At 45.1% G+C, this 20942-nt stretch overlaps 1 protein-coding gene and 1 long non-coding RNA gene across 3 annotated transcripts in view; one reads left to right on the top strand and one right to left on the bottom strand.

Annotated features, from left to right (window-relative positions):
• The window catches only part of COP1 (COP1 E3 ubiquitin ligase), a 123641-nt gene extending 109799 nt beyond the window's left edge, over window positions 1-13842 (bottom strand). Inside the window, exons 1-5 of the mRNA XM_032696473.1 lie at window positions 13505-13842; window positions 6822-6881; window positions 5307-5404; window positions 3910-3986; window positions 1385-1504 (exon numbers count right to left, since the gene is read on the bottom strand). Coding sequence (XP_032552364.1) covers window positions 1385-1504; window positions 3910-3986; window positions 5307-5404; window positions 6822-6881; window positions 13505-13827 — 678 coding nt within the window. The 5' untranslated portion in view covers window positions 13828-13842. The remainder of the gene's footprint in view (window positions 1-1384; window positions 1505-3909; window positions 3987-5306; window positions 5405-6821; window positions 6882-13504) is intronic.
• A 416-nt stretch (window positions 13843-14258) lies between these two features.
• Window positions 14259-18855, top strand: LOC116790930. Of its 2 annotated transcripts, none has more exons than XR_004358542.1 (3): window positions 14259-14383; window positions 16870-17063; window positions 18067-18855. It is a non-coding gene; the product is annotated as an uncharacterized LOC116790930 (long non-coding RNA). The 2 variants fall into 2 exon arrangements; XR_004358540.1 differs by having other exon boundaries at window positions 14259-14409.
• The last annotated feature ends 2087 nt before the right edge of the window (window positions 18856-20942 follow it).

The following is a 20942-nucleotide window of genomic DNA, read 5'->3' as shown; positions in this document are numbered from 1 at the left end:
TACAAAAGGAAAAAAACCCAAGCCCTATATTCCAGCATTAATATAGCACTAATTCTATCCCAGCATTCTGAGACTTATTTTCACAACCTACCAAAATATTTATTAATTAAAGGACTGTGAAAATAACACTCAGAAAGGATCAAGGCTTAGGAGCACACAGAATCCATTAAAGGCAGTGATGACAGGACAAGTGAAGAGATTAGGATGTCAGACTGCTACTATTCTGGCATTATTTTCTTCCTCCCCATCCCTGTGACAACAGTGAGTGAAGAAAGCAAAACTAGCAAGGAAAAATGTTTTTAAATTGCTCTGTAAGTCAGTTTTGGGGTTTTTTTTTTTAGCTTTGTATCCTTAAAAGATATTTGTGCTCAGAAGCACCCATACACTCAGTCCTGTGCCTTCTTTGCTTTGGATTTGTCACAAATGACAAAAAGGTTTGAAGGGAAAAAAAAGGTTTTACTCTTTTTCCCCACCATACCTTCAGGGAACCACAACAAAAAAATGATGTACAAGTCCCCATGCAATAAGGTAATATAAGAGTTTTGCTAGTAGTCAGTAAACATTTTGGGTTCCTTTCCTTCCATCAGAACCATAAGCTGCATAAATATTGATTCTGAAAGCCTAAATAAATTAAACTATTCAAAATACAACTCTCCCTTACCTGTTTTAAAGCACCATCAAAATCTAAGCTCCTACTCAAACTCCACTGGGCCAAATTCTGTAATAATTCAGTTTAATTTAGAAGGTCTGGCTTTTATAACTGGAAAATGGTCACTTGAAACCAAAAGCCAAACACATGAGAACTGCCCAAACCAACCACATTTCAGTCAAATCACAGGAACAGCTTGCTTCATATTGTATAAATCTTCAAACCAGCCTCATGAACAAAACACTTAAACTTTTCTTTCAAGCATTAAATACTAAAAAAGTCTTCAGGAAAGGCTGTCATTCAGATTCTATCAGTTCCAGAAAGAAACTAAAAGCTCTTATCTTTTTCATATGCTCATTGAGTTTATTCCTTAATCTATATTCTGGATTTCTTCATGCTTATTGCTAAGAAATATCTGACATTTACTTGTGCAAAACTCAATTAGTAAATCTCTTCACGTGCATTTCTCTGTTCTGTGGGCCACTTTCTCTTACCCTTTCCCATTTTCCCTGCTTGTTTATATAACCCTGCCAGCAACATTATAAGCAAGTTTTGGGCATCACAGCTCAAAAAGTTTATTCACTACAAAGGTCAGCAAAATGGCCAACTTTTAAACACCAAAACACACGAGAAAACGCAGAGCAATTAATTCAGCAGTAGGATCTTACTTCAAGGTATGAAAACAAAAAATTTCCAAATAGACAAGTGTTCATTTAAATAAGAGAAACTTCTTACTGCTTCCAACTGCTTCTTCTTTTGCACCAGCAGCTCCAGCATGAGGTTGACATTGGCCAAGTCAAGATTGTCTTGATCTGTTCCCAACAAATCTTGAATTATCTGCCACCTGTGGCCATTCTAGAAAGAGAACAAGAGATGTTGGAGAGGGTGAGGCCAAGCCATACAGGTGAGGCCAAGCCATACAGCAACAGATATTAAAAGCAACACTGCAATATTTCATTCCTCTGCAAAACTGCAAAACAGTTTTCAGGTATCCCAATTCCCTCATGTACAGGATATAGCTCCTCTGTCCTACTGTGCAACTGCTTATCTTATTTGGAATATATTTGTGCTTTATGAAAGCACAGCTACTGCTGCTGGGAAAAGATTATTTCACAGCCACAGTTTTATCTGATTTGTGCCCCAGTTTCCGAGGACAGGTTTCTATAGGGAGGAAGAAAAAACGCCACGTTTATCCAAGTTTAGTTGGATTACATCTGAAATACTGTTAGGTGGCAATACCTTTTAATTTTTTTTTTTTTAACCTAAGTAATAGGTAAAACCCTCATGCTAAATTCAAATCAGAGAAGGTAGTATCAGCTTACTTTCTCTACTCTCACGTCCCACACTGCTACTCTTAAGAGTATTTTCATGGGAAAGGTGAAAGCTGGGAAGAAGATGGAGTTCATCAGGGTGATCTTCTCATTTAAACTGTTAGAGCTGAGGAGGACTTCTCAGAGAGCCAAAATACTACCACGCAGCCCATTCTTCCCCTACAGGCTGTTTTCTCTTCTCCTTGACAATAAAGTAGTGAAATGGTTTTCCTGTTGCACAGGAAAACCTGAATAATAATAAGTTAGTGCTAATACAGCCTTTCATCAAAAAGCCTCAGGACCCAACAGGTGTAACTTCAGGTCTTTAGACCTTCTAAGAAACAAAGCTGAACTAAAAAATCCTGACCTATAAAAGCTGTGACACTAAATCAAGATATTTAATTTTGCAAAAGGTAGAAATGCCATCTAGCCTAAATCAGCTATTTTCTCAGAGGCTGTAGCCTATTTTTATTGACTAGATTTAGAAAAACAAAATATGTAAAAAGCTGTATGTTCTATATGGACATTATGTAACTTTCAACAGAACATGTGGAAGCTCAGGCAAAAAACTCAATTTCAGTCTAGAGCAACTGACAAAAAACCATGATTTTTATGTGAGTGAATAAGATTTGAGACAAATTTTAACACACTAAATGCAGTTGTTAATTGTACCACTGCTAAACTACTCAGAAGGCTTCAAAAATGCCTTAACATGATTTCTTCATGAGACCACAACCAAGTAAAGGTGTATTTGCTGCAATGTGTCTTGGATGCCTTTTCTTAATACCAAAAGTAACACAAGGGGAGAACAGGCACTTTAAGGAGCTGGTGCAACACCAGTAATCCTCTTTTTAGAGATGTCTATACTTTCCATTTGCAATCAAAAGGTGGAAGCTAAATTACACACTGCACTGGGCATGAAGTCATAGTAGCTGTCCACTCATTGGTATTTATCTAAAACATGTGCATCTACAGGCTTAGTTCTTAAAGGAACACTGTGAAAAAGAGTAAAACCAATTTCCAAGAAGCTACTGTACATGCCTTCAGGTCAATTGTGTGCACTTCAACATATCTGGTTTATGCATATTTTATATTAAATAAGGTATACGCATATTTTATAATGAATATTAAAACTTACTGTGAGTAAACCAATGAATCCTTAAAGCACATAACCACTGAAAGCACTGGTTTCTGCAACCCAGCCCCTAAATTAATACCCCTTCAGAGGTTTTTAAAAACGTGATTTTTCATATTACTCTGCAATCTTATTTCTGAATCACAGAAGGCAAGGAGATGCCAGACATAGCAAGACAAATACACACAAGTTCCCTGGCTAAGGTCTTTTATTCTTTTTGATCCTAATGTACAAAAGCACCCACTGGTGCTATACGTGGATCCTCACGAACTGAGAGCACAGATCACGCCTTGATTCTGTGACAAGAAGCAAGTCCAGAAGATATCCAGGCAGTTTTATCCGGGATCTGAGCCACAGCATCAGGCTCCAAATGCATCTTTCTCCCTCTTGTGGTCGGTATTAGCCTTCCTCCAGCCTCCCCGTGGAACACAGCTTCTCACATGTGATCAGACAAGCCCGTGGCACTTCTAATCATTCATTACTCTCGTTGTAGCTCTAGTTTTCAATGCTGAATGGAAATGACTGCCTTTAAACAAGTGTGCTTCCAGGGGTAGTTTCCCAGGTTATGTGCAATACATCATATGACTCTTGGCTATGCTAACACAGCTTCCCTCCACACACATTGCTGCGGGGGAAGAACAGGAGTTGTTAACAAGGTTGAAGGGATCTACTGCCACTGATATTGATATTATTCCCCCCCTAAAGCAACTCAGAGCATCGGCTCAACAGTGCAATCTCTTTTAATTTAAGCCATGGAACGACAATTGCTGCACAAAACCATTAAGTAAATATAAAGTAAAAAAGTTGGAACATACGGTGCTACTCACTGAATGGTCCAGTTTGAGTCTTTTCTCCTCAGATCTTTGCTTCTGTTTAAGAATAAGTTCATTGACTAAAAAACATAAATAAGACGTCAAAGAGATGGACTTACATTTCAGAAAACAAATATGAAAGATTCTATCTCAATGTTTTCAGTTATTAACCCCTCACTCAGATGTTTATCAGTAATTAAAACAGTAGATGCCTCCGCTTTTTTCTGACCAATATATTCCTTAATGGTTTTTTGTAATGTATATAAAGATTTTTTTAAAAAAATCATTAACAAATACAAAGCCTACACGCTCCCCAAATTGCTCCAGTTCCTTTTTCTAAGCACCTGTGGTTCTTTTCAACTCCAAGGTAGAAATATATCACAGAAGAGTACAAGAGAGAAAAACATTAACTCATTTATTACAGGTCAAAACCAAGCACAGCTGAACAGAACAACTTTTTCCTTGAATTACCATGTGCCTTTTTAAAGACTTTTTGCCTACAGTTTTATTTTACACCAGTCTAGTGAACTGTGCAAAGAGAAAGATAACTTCAAGTCCTCTGCATGCACCTATACAAGCTCTTCCCCCTCCCACACAGACCTCAAACCCCTGAGCACAGGGGTATGGAAACACTCTTTGGCCCAACATGTACTCCAAGACCTGCTTCAGCACCATCTCCAGCACAACATGACTGGGCCTAAATCAGGATGCCCATTTCTGAAGCATTCCTTGGCTCCTGGGGCTTTGCATCCCTTTCCTATTAAATGGGTGTCTCGGCACACGAAATCAAGATTTGCTTTAATGTGGCATTTCACACTGCAGCGTGTTTCCTTTGATCTTGCCTCCACCAAACTGAGCTTTAAACTCTATTTCCACTTAGAAACATTTCCTCCCTCTGTAGGAAGCAATCAGGATTGCATATAGGTATGTGTTATGTATGAATATCTTCTCTGTATCTAATTTATACATACGCCAATCACATGGTCCTCACTACAGCAGCCAAAATAGCCCAATATCTAATTCAGCCTCCACCCTTTCAGTGTCCATGCTTTGTTAACAGGGTATGTCCTTGATTATTAGGCAAACAAGAGTGCAAGAAACAAAAGTAAAGAAATATTTACATCTCTAGCCATCAGAAAAGCATCTTTGTTTTGCTTTTCTTAGCATGAAAACAGCAAATTAGCCTCACTGCTGTAACTCAGCACACAGAACTGCTGCGGGCAGTGCAGTATTAACAATTTATAGTATTAATCTTTTTTTTTTTCCAGAAAAATGTCAACTAACCAAAGGGCTGATATTCAGGTTTTGTTTTCAACATCCAGAAGCCAGTAATTTACAGGACAAATTTATTACAAGCACCTTAGCAACTAAGATGTTTCTCATGCAAGCTTAGAGCTCACCTAAGAAGTTGGGATAAAGATGATCTATGTTGTCCACCACATAGTTGCATTTGGGACACCTGTTGTTGTCCTCCAAGCTCTGGTGAATACATTTGTAGCTGTTTAAAAACACAAACAACAAGAAACAAGAGTGAGCAAACATGAAAGAAAAACACAAGCACAAGGTAAATAACATCAGCCTTAGAAAATGTGTACTGTTTGTGTTGCCAGCTCAGCTGTGCTGCCAAGAACCTACAGAGTCAAAATATTAACTCAGAGTGTGCTACAGCAGAAAGACACCAAAGTTTCCTGGCAAATATTACAAAAGGTAGTCAAGCACTTCATTTATTTCCCTGAGGATTGTGGCAACATGAATACTTCAGCCACAATTCCATCTCACATTCAAACCCCAGTAACAAACAGACTCATTATTCACAAACAACTCTTCCAGATTAGCCAAATACTTAGAAAGCAACATTAAAAGCATTTTAGGTAATTGAGCAAAGGAAACATCTTCACCAGCTGGCTGCTTTTCTCACTAACAGTGAGTTCAGAGGTCCTCTCTGTTGAGCTATCTGAGAAATAGAGGAATGACAAGATGCACTTCAGCCATCAGGTTTAAAAACCTGCTAGATGTCAACGGCTGATAAGAGACATCAGGTGACAACTTTGATCCATTCCTTCTAAATAAAGATATTTGAATGTTTCTCATCTTGGACCCCCAAAAAGTCACAGATCACAGGGATAAAGTATTACCACAGAGGTCACAAAATCAGCTGTTATCTTACCTGTTGCAGGTTAAAACTTTTCTGAAAGTTACCTGAGCCTGCTGCTTGAGGAAGTGCTTTATCCTACTGTAATTTTACTTCTTAAGGTTTATTTCTTGTTAGACACTATAAGAGTATAACACAGATGGGACATTAAAATATCATAGTTCAACACTGATACCAATCCCTAGTGGAGAGGAGGAGCAGCAGGTAGTTCCACACCTGCCCCTGGAGGGTCCTTGCACTTCTCCATGAAACATTTGCTCCTCATGGCAGCCAGAGATAACACACTGAAAAATAAGTGGAGCTGGGCCAACTCAGTACAACAGGAAAGCCTGAAGCATATCCCCTCTTAGAAAGTTTAAAATAATTACAATATACAATGTACAAGCCGCTTCAAACTGTGTATGGTCTTGCACAAAGGCAAGGAGGACCTGCCAACATCATTCCCAACACTCTACAGAGGTGAGACCAAGGGAGGTAAGTTGACAAACTGTTCTGACTTTGGGTACTGGATGTCGCCAGCAGTTTATGACCATTTCATTTCTTTACAGAGTAAATATGGTGGCACAACATATTTGGGTTTGAACACTTAAGACTTTTTCTAATCTAATAGGTACCTATCTTTTAAAATTTCATTTCAACTCTTCTTCACTGCAGAGAAAAGACAGAAAAAGACACTCAGAAGGAAAGAGGTTCACAGCAATATCCATGTGCACATGCTGTAAGAGATGGACACTTTGTGCAATACACAGAAACCAAATCTTACCAGAAGCTGTGTCCACATTTTGTCATGTAGGCTTCTTCAATCATATCAAAACAGATGGGGCTGAAAATAAAACACAACAAAAATCACAAAGATGTCTTTTTGTGTTAAAAAAGGAAGGAAAGTGTTATTATTTCAAAGCAGCCTCTTAATTATGCTTAGGTAATACTTTCCATACGTAAAATGAAAGGACATCCGAGTGCAACAGCAACCAGGCAGTATAAAGATCAAAAGGGCAATCAGCAGTTCTTTGAACTCTGAATGATACTGTAGTTTGCTACAATTAGAAACCAGGTAAATGTTCACTCCCCAAGCTTTTTAAGAGTTGCAAACTTCCCAAATAGAACCAAAGTACCTCCAACAAGCAAGGCTGAAGAAGAACGTTCTAACCATCTGTACTAGGTCTCAAACAAACCTAAAAACCCCTGACTGCTCGGGAACAGACACAATGTATTTATAAATGACACCCAAATTAGCTTCTCCTTCCTTTTTTCAGCCAATAGCTATCTATAATTTAAAAAAGGGATGCAAAGAGACAGAGCAGATCAGAAATAGCAGTGATGTCAGGAGCACAAGGACTAATGAGCGGGCAGAGAAGGTGCAGACGAGGAGGTGCCCCTGCAGAGCACTGCCAGGGCTGAGGCTGCAGGATGAAACCAAGGGGCAAGCAACAGGGTCAAAGGAGAAGATGGGAAAGGCAGAATGACTCAGTCATCAAAGCACAGCCCTTCTCCGGGAGGGATCACCCAGAACCAAGCAGGGAGCTGAAGAGAAGGATGTGCAACCAAGCAGTGCTCCACAGGAACCCAAGCACGACACAAGAGACAGGAATTCAGGAGGTGGGTAGTGGGAGAAAACTGGCTTATTAAGTGACTGTGACATGGTTGAAAGGAAAACAAAACAAATGAAAGCAGAGGAGCGCTGCATCCTAATTCCAGTGACTCCCACAGCTGTTCTCCCTGATGGCTGGAAAGATGCTGCCACAGACATCCTCATCTCCAGGTCTTGGCCAGCCATCCAACGAGATGCCATGGACAGCAACGCATACAACACACTGATCAGCTGTGTCACAAGCTTCACCTTGCTTTCAAGCCATTATAGAGACACAAATAATCTCCTCTCACTCCCACAAGTCCACACCAATCCCGGTTCAGAGAGGTTTTCACCAGCATTTCCTCCTCCCACGTTCTGCCAGCGAGGCAGTTCCCACCGCAGGAGCTGTTAATAAACTGTTAACAACTCAGGCAAAGCACGAATCTTTTTGCATACAAAATAAAAAGCCCAGATCAGGCTGAAATAAGTAATGCTTGTTTCTCAGGCACTCAGTTTCCCCACTTGTTACCCTATTAGGAAACAAACGTTACAAAAATAGGAGGGAGGAAACATCTCTTAAATACTTATTAAGCCCATAGAGGGGAAGCTGTGACCGCCATCAATGCAACCCCCTCTGAATCACCAAGTTGGAAAACACGGGTGCCCTGAAGGGTTTGTCCACATAGTCCATCAAATCACCTGTTGGGTAAAGGCAAAGGAATCAAACCAGAATACTACTCTCTATACCAAAAAACAATTAACACACACCTGTCCCTCTTCCACCTTGACAGAATCTTTTCTGCACATCACTTGTCTGGTCGGGAGTTCGTGTCACTGTTTCCAACTCAGAAGCTATTTAGTTTCAAGGCACTGCTTTATCAGCATAAATTATGACCAAACTTAGCCAACAAGGGTGGATTAATAGAAGGAGAATTAGGCATCTTTGTATTCTATTAGCTGGCCTTTAAAAGAGAAAGTCAAAGACTTATGGTTATATGAATGTCTGAGGGTGGTTTCTCCCCACTGGTGATGAACTGCTTAACTTCTTCACCTTCTTCTAGTCATGCTGTATAACTTATGTGTACATTATGTGTCATGCTAGAAAGTGCTACTCCCCATAGGGCCAGATGTGTTCCTTCCAGCACACTCCTAATGTCCTGCAGTAATTAACAAGGCTCTAATGCTCCTTTGTCTGCAGTAGAACATCATAAATTGGAGGTAAAATAGGAAGATTACCTCCTAACACGACACAGTCACCCAAGATCCCTGTTCCCAAACTTATTCTTCATACCAGCTTGATTGGAGAAGTGACAGAGCCAAAACAGCTGAGAAAAAGCAATCAGAGCCAGCAAATGTAGCTATTCAGTACCAGGGTCATCCTTAACGGAGCCTGAAGTTTCCATTAAGAACTGTTTCCCCCGAAATGCTCACTGATTTACAAGTAAAAACAAGATTGATGTCTTTTAATACTTACTGAAGCCAAGCTCGCTGCAACACATGAAAGTTGTTATGCACCAGTTGTTTGAAGTTAATCTAACACAGGGGGAAGGTTAAGAAAGCAGTGGAGTGATGGGGACTGGAGACAGATTACAGTTTGTGGTATACACTGAAACAGGGAAGCAGAAGTATGGCGAAATCAAGGCTTCTCTGCATGAGATTTTCTTATTCTCTACCTGTCTCAAGCAGCAGAGCCAGGTTAAAAGGATGCGGGTGACTTCAGCAAGTCAAAAATGCCACTGACCTCTAGGAAACAGGGCATCAGTATCCCATAAATAGGTTTCTATCCAGCACTGCAAAGGCTGACCATTCTTTCTCTGCAGGGTAGACACCTCTTAAACATTTTAAAAATCGTTTTAGCCAAGTTTGTGGCTCTAAGTTCTGCCAGCTGTTTTCCAGGCACCTCTCGAGAGTGCTACTGTCACACCGCTGCTACTGGAACACCTGGCTGAAGTGGTCACTGTACAGTTTTAACACATCTCAACAGCAAATAAGAGCCATTGCAGTGTCTCCCTCCTGTTCAGCTCCTCTCTGCTCTAAGCAGAGAGCAGGACTTGCTGCAGGCTCTGTCCTTCCTGTGGAAGGTGTCCAGTCAGAGATCATGGCTGGGCTTCGCGAACGAAGATTTGGGAATCTTCGTTAGATTAGTTAGAGATCACTGTCATTAGTATCTACTCAGTATGAAGCTCCAATTTAAACAACAGAGAGTGAGACCATCCTTGCACATGGCATGCAGACAGCTCGCTGTGCTTTCAGTCTGTGACCTTCAGGGTCAGTTTGCAGTATATTCCTTACTAAGAGGGTTTGTCGGATCACAAACGTGGGAACAACCACACTCAGCCCATGCCTGGATTAACAGGTAACCACCTGAGGAATGAACTGGTTTTAAAAACCCATAGACCTGCAAGCTGTGAGCCTTTCTCACAGCTGTGTTGGGTGCAGCTCTCCAGGTCAGAAAGGAACACACCCCCCCTCTTCCATATGTTCTTATTTGAGCCAGGGTCAGCGACAAGCACTGGGATGAAGCAGCCACCAAAGAGACAGGTAAGATCCACTCCATCCAGGGAGCAAAGCAGATTGTAACTGGTTTTAAACTCAACCACTAATTGGGAGGGGTAATATAAGGCCTGGGAAAAGTAAGCAGTTACATCACTGGACAGGAGGAAATCCTCTGATTAGAGGATTCCCCTTCAGATACTCTGTGGGCAAGAGGAAAGACACCTGGCTACACCAACAGCACAAAATACCTTTAAACTCAACATCCTGCACACACAAAGAGAAACAAAGTTCTCCCTTTTTCAATAAAGTAGTGCTGTAAGTCAGACCTATTTGCTCTCCTGACTGGAGTTACACATTTCCAGGCAGAAGCTGATACACACCACAAAGAGGACACACTTGCAAGCTCCTGAGCATACACTTGCTAAACATTTCACAACCCGGAGTGGCAACACATGCCAACGTTTACCTTAAGGCCCTGGCCTCCTGTTGTCAAGACAGCACTTTCAGGAGACAGGCAGGGAAGTCCCACCTATTTAGGGAATTTTCACTTGCACCTTGATGTTCAAAACTCACCCAAACTTCTTTACTCTTTCCCACCTTCCATCTGGTACAGGCAGAATCTACAACTGAGTTTAGAGCTGTAGCTCACAGAGACTCACAGCTCATGTACAGAAAAATCATCAAGTGTTCCCTACAGCCGGCAGCATCTTGAACGTGTCCTTACAGTGGAAAAAAAAAGGGTCATATGGAAAATTTCTGCTTCTCACACTGAAATATCTAATGCTTGTTTAAATCAATTATTTAAACCTACACACACACCTGCCTTCTTGGACATTGCTCAAAACTCCAGAGTTGCCCAGTTCAGTTTGTTTCTGCATAACTGTATTGCTAACTCAAACTTAAAAAAAGAGGAATACTATAATTTGAAGCTGGAACAACAATAAGCAGAAACAAGCCCTTCAGCCCACAGAAATACACAGCAGTGAAAAACCCAAGTTAACTATAATTATTGCCTGCTCTTAAAGCTTCTGACATGCACTTCAATATGCCCAACGTGGCTCTTGCAAATACCAAGAAAAGACATTTTGGCCTGATTATACTGAGTTGATTTCTGTCCTCTCACTTGTTCAGGCAGCAGCACCCCTCAGTGAGGAGAAAACAGCTAATTACAGGTTTTCCTTGAAGAATACACAGCACTTACCTGCAGAAAAAGACAAGAACCAAGAAACTCAGCTTTTTGAACCATCTTAGAATACTTTAACTGGTCTACAAACTGGTTATGGGGGCAACTTCCTTCCCAACACCCTCATTTTCACAACAGACAACAAAATGGGAAATAAGAGCTGACTAGAAAGGACAGGGAGCCACAGTGGCAGAGCACTTGTGCCAGAGTGGGAGTGTAGAGGGAATAGAGGGGAATGGGCATTTGTAATGGTTTTTATCCTCCATGACCAGAAAACCTGTGAGCAACAGGTTAAATCCACCTAACGTGGCCTAGAGCCAGAGCAGGGCATCTGCTGATTACAGCTGTGCTCTCATCCCAATTCTGCTACTGAGCAAACCACTAACTACAGTAATAAGCAGTAATTTTTGACCATTTACTTATTACTAGTAAGAAGCACTTACTGTTTTTTTCTGCCACTAACTTCTTAGCAGCGTCAGGTTCTCACTTCAGTAGCAAAAGTATTTCCCATCAACTCTGCCAAACACTTAGCAAAGCTGTAAAACCAAGCCTACAGATTTTTGAGACAATACCTGCACTGTGGAGATGCCTCACATCCAACCCTCACCTCTAAGTCAGAGCTGTCAAAGTCATCTTTGAAGGTGTGGCCTATTTATCTTCCTTTTTAACTGTTCCTTTCCAATGCATGACTCTCCTGCAACTCAAACTTTTTCCCAGCACCTCTTCCCTGTTTGCCTCTCTTGGACGTGAACACTCAACCCTACTTTCTGCTCTCGCATTTTAAAGCACCCAACCAGCTACAAAAATCAAACCTACTCCTTATGCCAGGAGGTTTGAAACCCATCAGCAAGGGGCTCTCTTTAAAACTGCAAATTACCAACGGCTGTCAAACCACAACATCACAGTGGGCCTTAATTTAACAATTACACTGAAAGGTGATTTCCAGCTACAAGCTGCAGCTTTGGCTGGAAGTTACAAGAAGAGCATCTGCAAAAACTTTATCCCATCGTGGCAGAAATTCCCTGCTCATCTGTTTTTTGGTGCCTGCATGACACAAACCTTACTGATCTTTCAAACCAGCCAACCTTTCCCAGCAACACAAGCAAACCAAGCCAGCCTTGCTGGAGCTATCAACCACCACGAGGTTCCTTGGATGCCCATCCAAAGGGACACTAAATCCTCTGCTGACTCCTCTTCCAGAGGTCAGAGGGCTCCAGACCCCTCCAAGGCCTCACTGCCCAGGAAAACATAGCAGTTGCTGCGATGTCAACATGCTGTGAGGAAGCAGGTTCTTTCCAATAACTTGGATGCGCTCGAGGAGGAACCTGCCAGGAACAACCTGAATTTGTCTAAAAACAGACAGGGTGGAGGCAATGCTGCTACACAAGGCCAAAACCAGACAGAATCACAGGATCAGTCAAGTTGGGAAAGACCTCCAAGATCATCATGTCCAACCCACGACTGAACACCACCTTGTCAACCAGACCATGGCACTGAGTGCTACATCCAGTCTTTCCTTAAACACCTCCATGGATAGTGACTCCACTGCCTCCCTGGGCAGTCCATTCCAATGTCTAATCACCTCTTCTGTAAAGAAATTCTTCCCAATGTCGAAGCTAAACCTCCCCTGGTGCAGCTTAAGCCTATGTCCTCTCATTCTGTCACTTTCTACGCGGGAAAAGAGCCCGACTCCCACCTGGCTACACCTCCTTTCCGGTGGTTGTAGAGAGTGAGAAGGTCCCACCTCAGCTTCCTTTTCTCCAGGCTGAGGCCCCCCAGCTGCTCCTCATCAGACTTGTGTTCCAGACCCTTCACCAACTCCGTTGCCCTTCTGAACTTACTCCAGCACCTAACTGTCCTTCCTGAATGGAGGGGCCCAGAACTGGACACAGGACTGGGGGTGTGGCCTCGCCAGTGCCCAGCACAGAGGGCCAGTCACTTCCCCGGTCCTGCTGGCCACGCTATTCCCGATACACAGAGGCACAAAAGAGAGAAAACCCCAAAGCCAGAACCCCCGGAGGGCAGCGGCCGCCCCGGCACCTCCTGCCCCTCGGAGAGCCCCGGGGGGCCGCCGGCTGCTCCCTCCTCCCGCCGCTATCCCGCACAGCCCAGGCTTCCCGCCGGCATGGCGGCGCCCCAGTCCGCCCCCCCCCCTCCCAAACCCCGGCGATATATCGCGACACATCGCGCTCACCACACGAAGTCGTTGCTCTTGTCCTCGTAGGAGTTGATGAGCCCGTTGCAGAGCGGGGTGAGCAGCGGCCTCTTCCTGCCGCCGCCCCCCGGCGCGGCGGAGGAGCCGCCGGGCCGCGCCGCCCCCGCCGCCAGCCGGGCCAGCCCCGCGCCCGACCCCGACACCGCGGCCGCCACCAGCACGGGCCGCGCCGCCGCGCCGCCCGACGAGGACGAGCCGGGCGCCATGGCCGCCGAGGAGGAGGAGGAGGAGGACGAGGAGGAGGAGGAGGCCGGTGTGGCGGCGGGCGGCGCGGCGGGGTGCGGCGGGCGGCTGCCCGACATGCCGAGGCCGGGCCGGGCCGGGCGGAGCGGCCTCAGCGCATCCCCGCGCGCGCGCGGGGAAGGGGGGGGGGCTGGCGTGGGGGCACAATAAAGTTCCTCTAAAGAAACAAAAAAAAAAAAAAAAAAAGGCCAAAAAAAAAAGAGCAGCGAATTCAAAAAAAAAAAAAAAAGGGAAAGAAAGGGAAAAAAAAAAAAAAAAAAGCCGAAACGCGGCCCCGGCGCGGCGCTGGTTCGTTCAAGCTTTATTGACAGGCGGACGACGCGGCCGCGCGTGCGCGGGGCGGGGCCGCGCCCCCCCGAGGGGCGGGGCGGGGCGGGGCGGGGCGCGCTCCCCTCCCCTCAGCGCCCGGGGCACCCGGGGGGCCGGGGGTTTGCACACACCGGTCCGGTCCGGTCCGCACACACCGGTCCGCACACACACCCACCCGCACACACACCCACGGCCGGGGCTGCGCCGGCGAGGGACAGGGAGCCAGGCGGGATCTGTGGGACAGGAGCCTGCCAGCGACTCTGCCCGCGCCACGGGGAGGCCGTTCCCCCGACACCGCCTCTGGTGGTGCGCAGTCCCGCAGCAAGAGTCCTGTGAGGAGCGGCTGAGGGAGCTCGGGGGGAGGATTGGGGGGGGGTGCTCACAGGCTCTTCTCACAGGCGACAAGTGACAGGACAAGAGGACATAGTCTTAACTTGCACCGGGGGAGGAATTTCTTCGCAGGAAGGGTGATTAGACGTTGGAATGGGCTGCCCGGGGAGGTGGTGGAGTCACTGTCCCTGGAGGTGTTTAAGGGAAGACTGGACGTGGCACTCAGTGCTCTGGGCTGGGGGACAAGGTGATGATCGGTCACAGCTTGGACTTCGATGATCTTAGAGGTCTTTTCCAACCTGTAATTCTGTGATCTCCCTCAGAGCACTGAGGTGCCGGGCTCTCCCTCAAATACCTTCCCTGCCTGCCCCGAGCCCACAGCGCCACAGAAGGGTCCACTGAAGGTCCAGGACTGATCCATCTCTCGCAGGGTTTTTCATCTGCACTTACACCTTGGATGGGTACCCCAAAAGGCAGCTCTACGCCTCCTGAGCGTCATTCAGCCCCACAGAACAAATGAATCAACGGGCCAAGGCCAATTGTGTGAGGTTCAACAAGGCCAAGTACTGAGTTCTGCACTTGAACCACAACAACCTCCTGCAGTGCTGAAGGTTGGGGGAAGAGTGGCTGGAAAGCTGGAAAAGGACCCAGCGGCTGCACCTCGAGTGCTGTGTCCAGTTCTGGGCCCCTCACTGAAAGAAGGACATTGAGGGGCAAGTCCAGAGAAGGGCAGCTGAGCTGAGGAAGGGGCTGGAGCACAAGTCTGATGAGGAGCAGCTAAGGGAGCTGGGGGTCTCAGCCTGGAGAAAAGGAGGCTCAGGGGAGACATTCTCGCTCTCTACAACTCCCTGATGAGAGGGTGGAGCTGGGGAGGTTCGGGCTCTGCTCCCAGGGAACAAGTGACAGGAGAAGAAGACACAGCCTCAACCTGGCCAGGGGAAGTTCAGGCTGGATATCAGGAGGAATTTATTCATGGAGCAGGTTGTCAGGCACTGGAATGGGCTGGCCATAGAGGTGGTGGAGTCCCCATCCCTGGAGGTGTTTAAGAAACGACTGGGTGTGGCACTCTGGTCTAGTTGACGAGGTAGCGATTGGTCAAAGGTTGGACTCCATGATATTGGAGGCCTTTTCCAACCTTAATGATTCTGTGATTCTGTGAAAGGTGTCTGGTAATGAGTGCACAGCTTCTGCTGGGCTTGATCCAGCTCTCTGCTGCCTGGGCAGGTGGGAATCCCAATAGCAAGGCCCACAGGGTGTTCTTGCTTCCTGACAGCAGCCCAGGGTTTTACACAAACAAGGGCAGACCACCTTCTGCATAAGTTAATGGATAGAGAACTGATGAACGATGTCCCAAAGATGTTTTGGGTATTGAAGGAAACGTTTCCCCCAGACCTAGCCTTTTGCAAGCCAAACTGAAAAGAACACTTCATGTGTCAACTCTTCACCTTGGCCCAAAGTACTGCAGAGAGATAACCTGCAGTTCCCTTTCATTTCTCTTCCAAGAACCTATGGAAATGGATTGCTTGCTTTGCACTGAGTAACTGTATTGTCTGCAGTCAGCTTTACCTGTCTAGGGTTAAAGAGGCAGCTGGTGAAACACCAGGGCATTCCCTAAGGAGGGTAATCCTAAACCCAGGTATGGGAAAACGCCCAAAGAGATCAGCTCTGCAGCAATCCTCCCAGTAGGGACAGCAGAGTGAGCCCTGAGTGGGCTGTAAAACCAGTATGAGAGCTGGTTAAACTGGTCTGAGGGAAAAAAAAAAGGTGGCTTCAGGTAGGCAGTGTTGGTCAGGAGACCTCCCAGGCATGCAGCAGGGTGGCAGGGATGCTGGGTGGCAAATATCCCAAAGGGAGCACAGCCAAAACCAGCTCTGGATTTACTCTGGAGGTGCTGCCAAAGGGGGTGTGAGCTGTGGAGTGCTCCTCCTGACCTGCCCTCTCAAGGGTGCTCAGGCACCCTTGGATATTTGCCTCCGTATTTTTGTCCCCCATGTTGGGGGAAAAAAACCCAAGACAGTCAGCAAAACTCTTAAGTGTCTCTCTGAGGAATTTGATTCAAGCCAGGAAATTCAGAGGCAGCTTCCCTGTGAGATCCAGGTCAGCAGTCTTAGCTTTACAAGCTGACATCTGCCATTAGAGCCACTCCCATGATTTAACTCTTTGTTGCTGTTATTAAAAGGCTTTTTGTTTTTTAAATACAGTTTTTACAGTTCTTTTTGGTGTTTTGGTCTGGGTTTAATTTTTATTTTATCCCCTGCTTTCTGTAAATAGCTTTCTGACTGGCAGGTCTCAAGGACTAACTCTATAAAGCCATTGAAATGTAGCAATTCCCCCTGTTTTCAGTGGGAGCAAAAGGGAATTACTGTTATTCAGGCCTTTCTTTGAGCCTGACTGTCGGTGTCTTTGTGCATCGTGCTTCCTATTGCTAAGAGAAAGGGAAGCCTCAGTTCCTCGTCTTCCAGAAGGATCAAAAGCCTTGTGGATGAGTGTCTGCAATGGACTTTCGGGCTTCCAAGGGAAGAACAAAGTATTAATAAGCAGTAGTATTGGCAATAGCACAGCCACACTCTTCACACAAACTGAAATACTGGCTGATCCTTCGAAAGTCTTGCCGATGCCATTACTGACTCTGCTCCAGGGAGGAAAAATAACACAGGTAAAAGCTGTTAAAGATCAAATATATACCCACTTATGCCTATATATAATCCCCTACACCCACAGCCCTGCCAAGTGAGCGTGTCACCCAGCACCTTCAGCACCTAAGGAACAACTCCCTAATTCCTGAGCTTTTGGAGACTCTCTAAGTGAAGACCTTTTCTGCCCGTGTGCATACTGAGCTGCCTCTGGCTCCTGGAGATGTTTCTTTCCTGGGATTGCCTTGCACTACCAGTCCCATGATCACTGTATGCAGCCTAAGGGAAGGTTAGATGCTACTTCCTGGAGATGCCTCTGTGTTGTAGCAGGAAGAAGGACATGAATAAAGTCTGCCAGTTTTAAAATTCACCGCAGCTGGAGCACGGATGTGTCAGTTATCTTCCAGTCCTTGCTAGCACAAAATGAGCTCTAACAATTAATTTAATATTGTCCAATTATTGGACAATAATTTAGAATTGTCAAAGTATTGACAACACTGTTATTAATCTCGATGGCAGGGGTGCAAGGGTGAAACAGGACAGATCAGCTGGAAGAGGCTTCTCCCCGTCTCCTCCAGCCAGCAGTGTGCCCTTGCACTGCTTCCAGGCTGGAATTCTGCACTGAAGCACAACTTCTGATAGGTTCAGGAGAGAGTCCTGCCGTGGGGACACCTGCACCCTCATGTAGCACACCCTTCCTAGGTTCCTGCTCCCAGAGGATTGCTTGTGTTTCCTCATCTAATCTGGGTGTTGCCCTTGTATGTCCTCTTAAGGGAGATATGTCTGTCTGCCTTCAAAGGTGTGTGCAGCACAGCAAGGAAAGCACCTCCTGCCCAGCCAGCAAACATCACCCATTCCTGAGTGGCCTGAAACTTAGGCTGCAAACAAATCAGTTCCTCCGGGATAAGCTGTCTCCAGCAACAGGCCTTAGTGATTATTTTACACAAAGACACGGGTATTTCTGACAGACTTGTATTTTGTAAGACTGACTGTAGGAATCTGCTCTAGTTTTTCTGTATTTTCCAGCCTCCAAAGCCAGTCACTGACCATGTCCCAGGCAGCAAAGTACCAGTTCTGATCCTCTGCAAGGAGGGAGGACACACTACCTGTAGCATTAAAGGACGGAGCAGACAAGTACTGTCTATAGATAAATGAACCTTAATATCAATCTAAGATTCTGCTCTTATGGGTACATAAATCCTACTTAATATAAGCCCCGAGTTTCTGACATTTGTGGTTGCAGCTCCATTTACCTACAGCAGCTGGAGCCAGGATGCCCAGTGGCAGCACAGACTTGGAAATCATTTAGGATGCTCTGCATTGGTCACCATGCAGGGAGACTGAGACTTCTCCTGCACAGAGCAACTCAAGGGCCATATGTTTGGGGGAAGTGACAGTCACCTCCCGGGCCCTGGGCTCCATTCCTGACTGCTGATGACTCATTAGGAAAATTACTTCTGCTTCCGTTTCTGAGCCACCACCACCACCTAATTTCCACTGGGTCTGTCAGTCCATTCAGGAGCACAGCAACCCCTGCAAGGAATTGCCACCCTGGCTTGGGAATCGCTGTTCCAGAGGTCACAAGAGAACTTTATTAATACTCATTGCATTAACCTCCCAGCTAGCCAGTGACAGAAATGCCATTTCTCCCATTTTATAGCTGAGAAAAATGAAGCGTAGACAGATCCATCACCTGGTTACAGAGTCAATGGGAACTCTTAATGCTCCATAAATCTGAAAATTAGGCTGTCAGCAGCTTCTCCTGAAGCAAACCTGCAGCAAAGCTATCCAGGAGCCCCAGTTCCTACCCATCAGGCACCATCCCTCCCCGGGATACTGGGAGAAACCTGGACACATCTCTCTGAATTTCAATCCCTGCAGTCAGACACAGAGACATGAGAATCTGGAGGGGAGGGAGGATGTTCTGAGAAAGGGGCTGGAACTAATTGCTCATGTAGAAACTCAGGTACATATCTAGTCATCACCTAAAACTTGACTTGAAAAAATATTTGGCCATTAAAATGTACAATTTAGGTTAACTCAGGCTGCTTGGGATATGAGTAGAGCAGAAACTATGGAGAACTGGGTTGGTTGATTTTTTTTTTTTTAAATTTCTTTTCTAGTTTAATAGTGCAGAAGCAAGTAGTGCTAAGAGGGAAGAGGCTTAGTGACAACTATTATAGTTAGGATTATACAGAGTTATTATAAAGAAAGGATTTTTTTCAATGCTTTATAACACCTTTGCCACTTGCAGATGGAATTTTATGACTTGGCCTCGGGCTAACTCCTAGCTGGCATAGAGGTTTTAAGCAAAAATGGCTTACCCACTTTGAGAAATGAAGAATCAGCAAACTGAAATATTAACATTTACTGCTGTGTTTAAAAAGCCCTGATCTTTTACAGAAAAAAAAAAACAAACAACAAAACAACAAACAACCAAAAGGAAAAGGTATCTGGGAGAAGAGTCATCTTTACACTGCAAGCAGATACATCATTGAGGTCTTCTGAAGAGGAATTTGACTTGATTGAGCTAAAATAAGGTTAAAATAGTTTGGGGGTTCTCCTGTAATACTGAAATACTGTCTCCAAAGTTTCCAGGCCCTACAGAGACCTGAAGAGAAATGTCTTGCAACTGCTGTTTCAGTATGTGTGTCCTGAGGCAAAGCTACAGAGGAGCATGACTTAATTTCTGACCTACAGCAGTGGAAATTCCATTTACAGGGGGGAAAAAAAAAAAAGATACTATCTTGTTATTAAACAGCACACTAAATGCACGTGCCCAGGGGTAGAGTGAAGGTTCCCTCGTGGCTCGTCCTTTCCCTCTGAGAGCCTTTGACCTCGTATTAAAAATGGGCTTTGATGCCTGAAATGGAAGAAGAAAATTCTCCAAGCAATATTAGTATAGACAAGATAGAGAGCAGCCCTTTTAATGAAGGCCTTCAAGGTTGCTTTGCCTACAATGATATCTTGCTGTCCCGGTCCAGGTGCATATGTCCTAAATAAGATGTGTTTGCTGGAGTCCTTTCCTTGAGAAGACCACTAAACAAGTCTAAAGAATTTAGAAGATTCAATATGAAGCGTGAGAACAGGTTTGGTGACTGTCAACTGCTATTCTGAAGTGCAAGAAACTTTACAGCCATATTAAAAAATCCATATTTGCTAAAAATCTTAAAAATCCTAAGGCATCAGCTTTCTGGGCAAATGTTAACTAAACCCTCTGCTTGGTGTATGCAGGGCCAGAGGTGGTTTCTCTCACACACAGGCTTGGTTTGTGCAAGCCCAGGTCTATCCTGGGACAGTGAAGCTCTGCTGAGCTCTCTGGTTCTCACACAGTGCAGCGGTGAGGCTCAGCTGATCCTTACCTGCTCCCATGGACACCCCCAAATCTGTCCAAACCCCGCCCCTGCTGTCCCTCCCACCCTCAGCTAATACACCGTGTCTAAATGCAACCATGATCAAATTAAACTCCTTGTCTAAATGTACTAACCATTTTAATAAAGATGAATTTGGTATCTACGTCTAGGGTGATTTCTCTCCCACAAAATATGATGGCATTGATGTAGTTTATGTGCCCTTACAGTTTCAAACAGGTCTATTTAGTGGATTGCAGTTGGTTTTTTGAGCATTAGCATGTGCTGGTATATCCTGAGAACTCCCTCCTTTATGTTATAGACAGCAAAAGTCATAGAATGGTTTGAGTTGGAAAGGACCTTAAAGAACACCTTGTTCCAGCCCCCTGCCATGGTCAGGGACACCTTCTGCTAGACCAAGTTGCTCCAAGCCCTGTCCAGCCTGGCCTTGGACACTTCCAGGGATGGGGCAGCCACAGCTTCTCTGGGCAACCTGTGCCAGGGCCTCACCACCCTCACAAGGAAGAATTTCTTCCCAATATCCACTCTAAC

The sequence above is a fragment of the Chiroxiphia lanceolata genome, chromosome 9 (genome assembly GCF_009829145.1).
Source record: "Chiroxiphia lanceolata isolate bChiLan1 chromosome 9, bChiLan1.pri, whole genome shotgun sequence".
Classification (NCBI taxonomy): Eukaryota; Metazoa; Chordata; class Aves; order Passeriformes; family Pipridae; genus Chiroxiphia; species Chiroxiphia lanceolata.
Note: the sequence above shows the minus strand (reverse complement) of the source record. Positions and strands in the feature narration are given on the sequence as shown.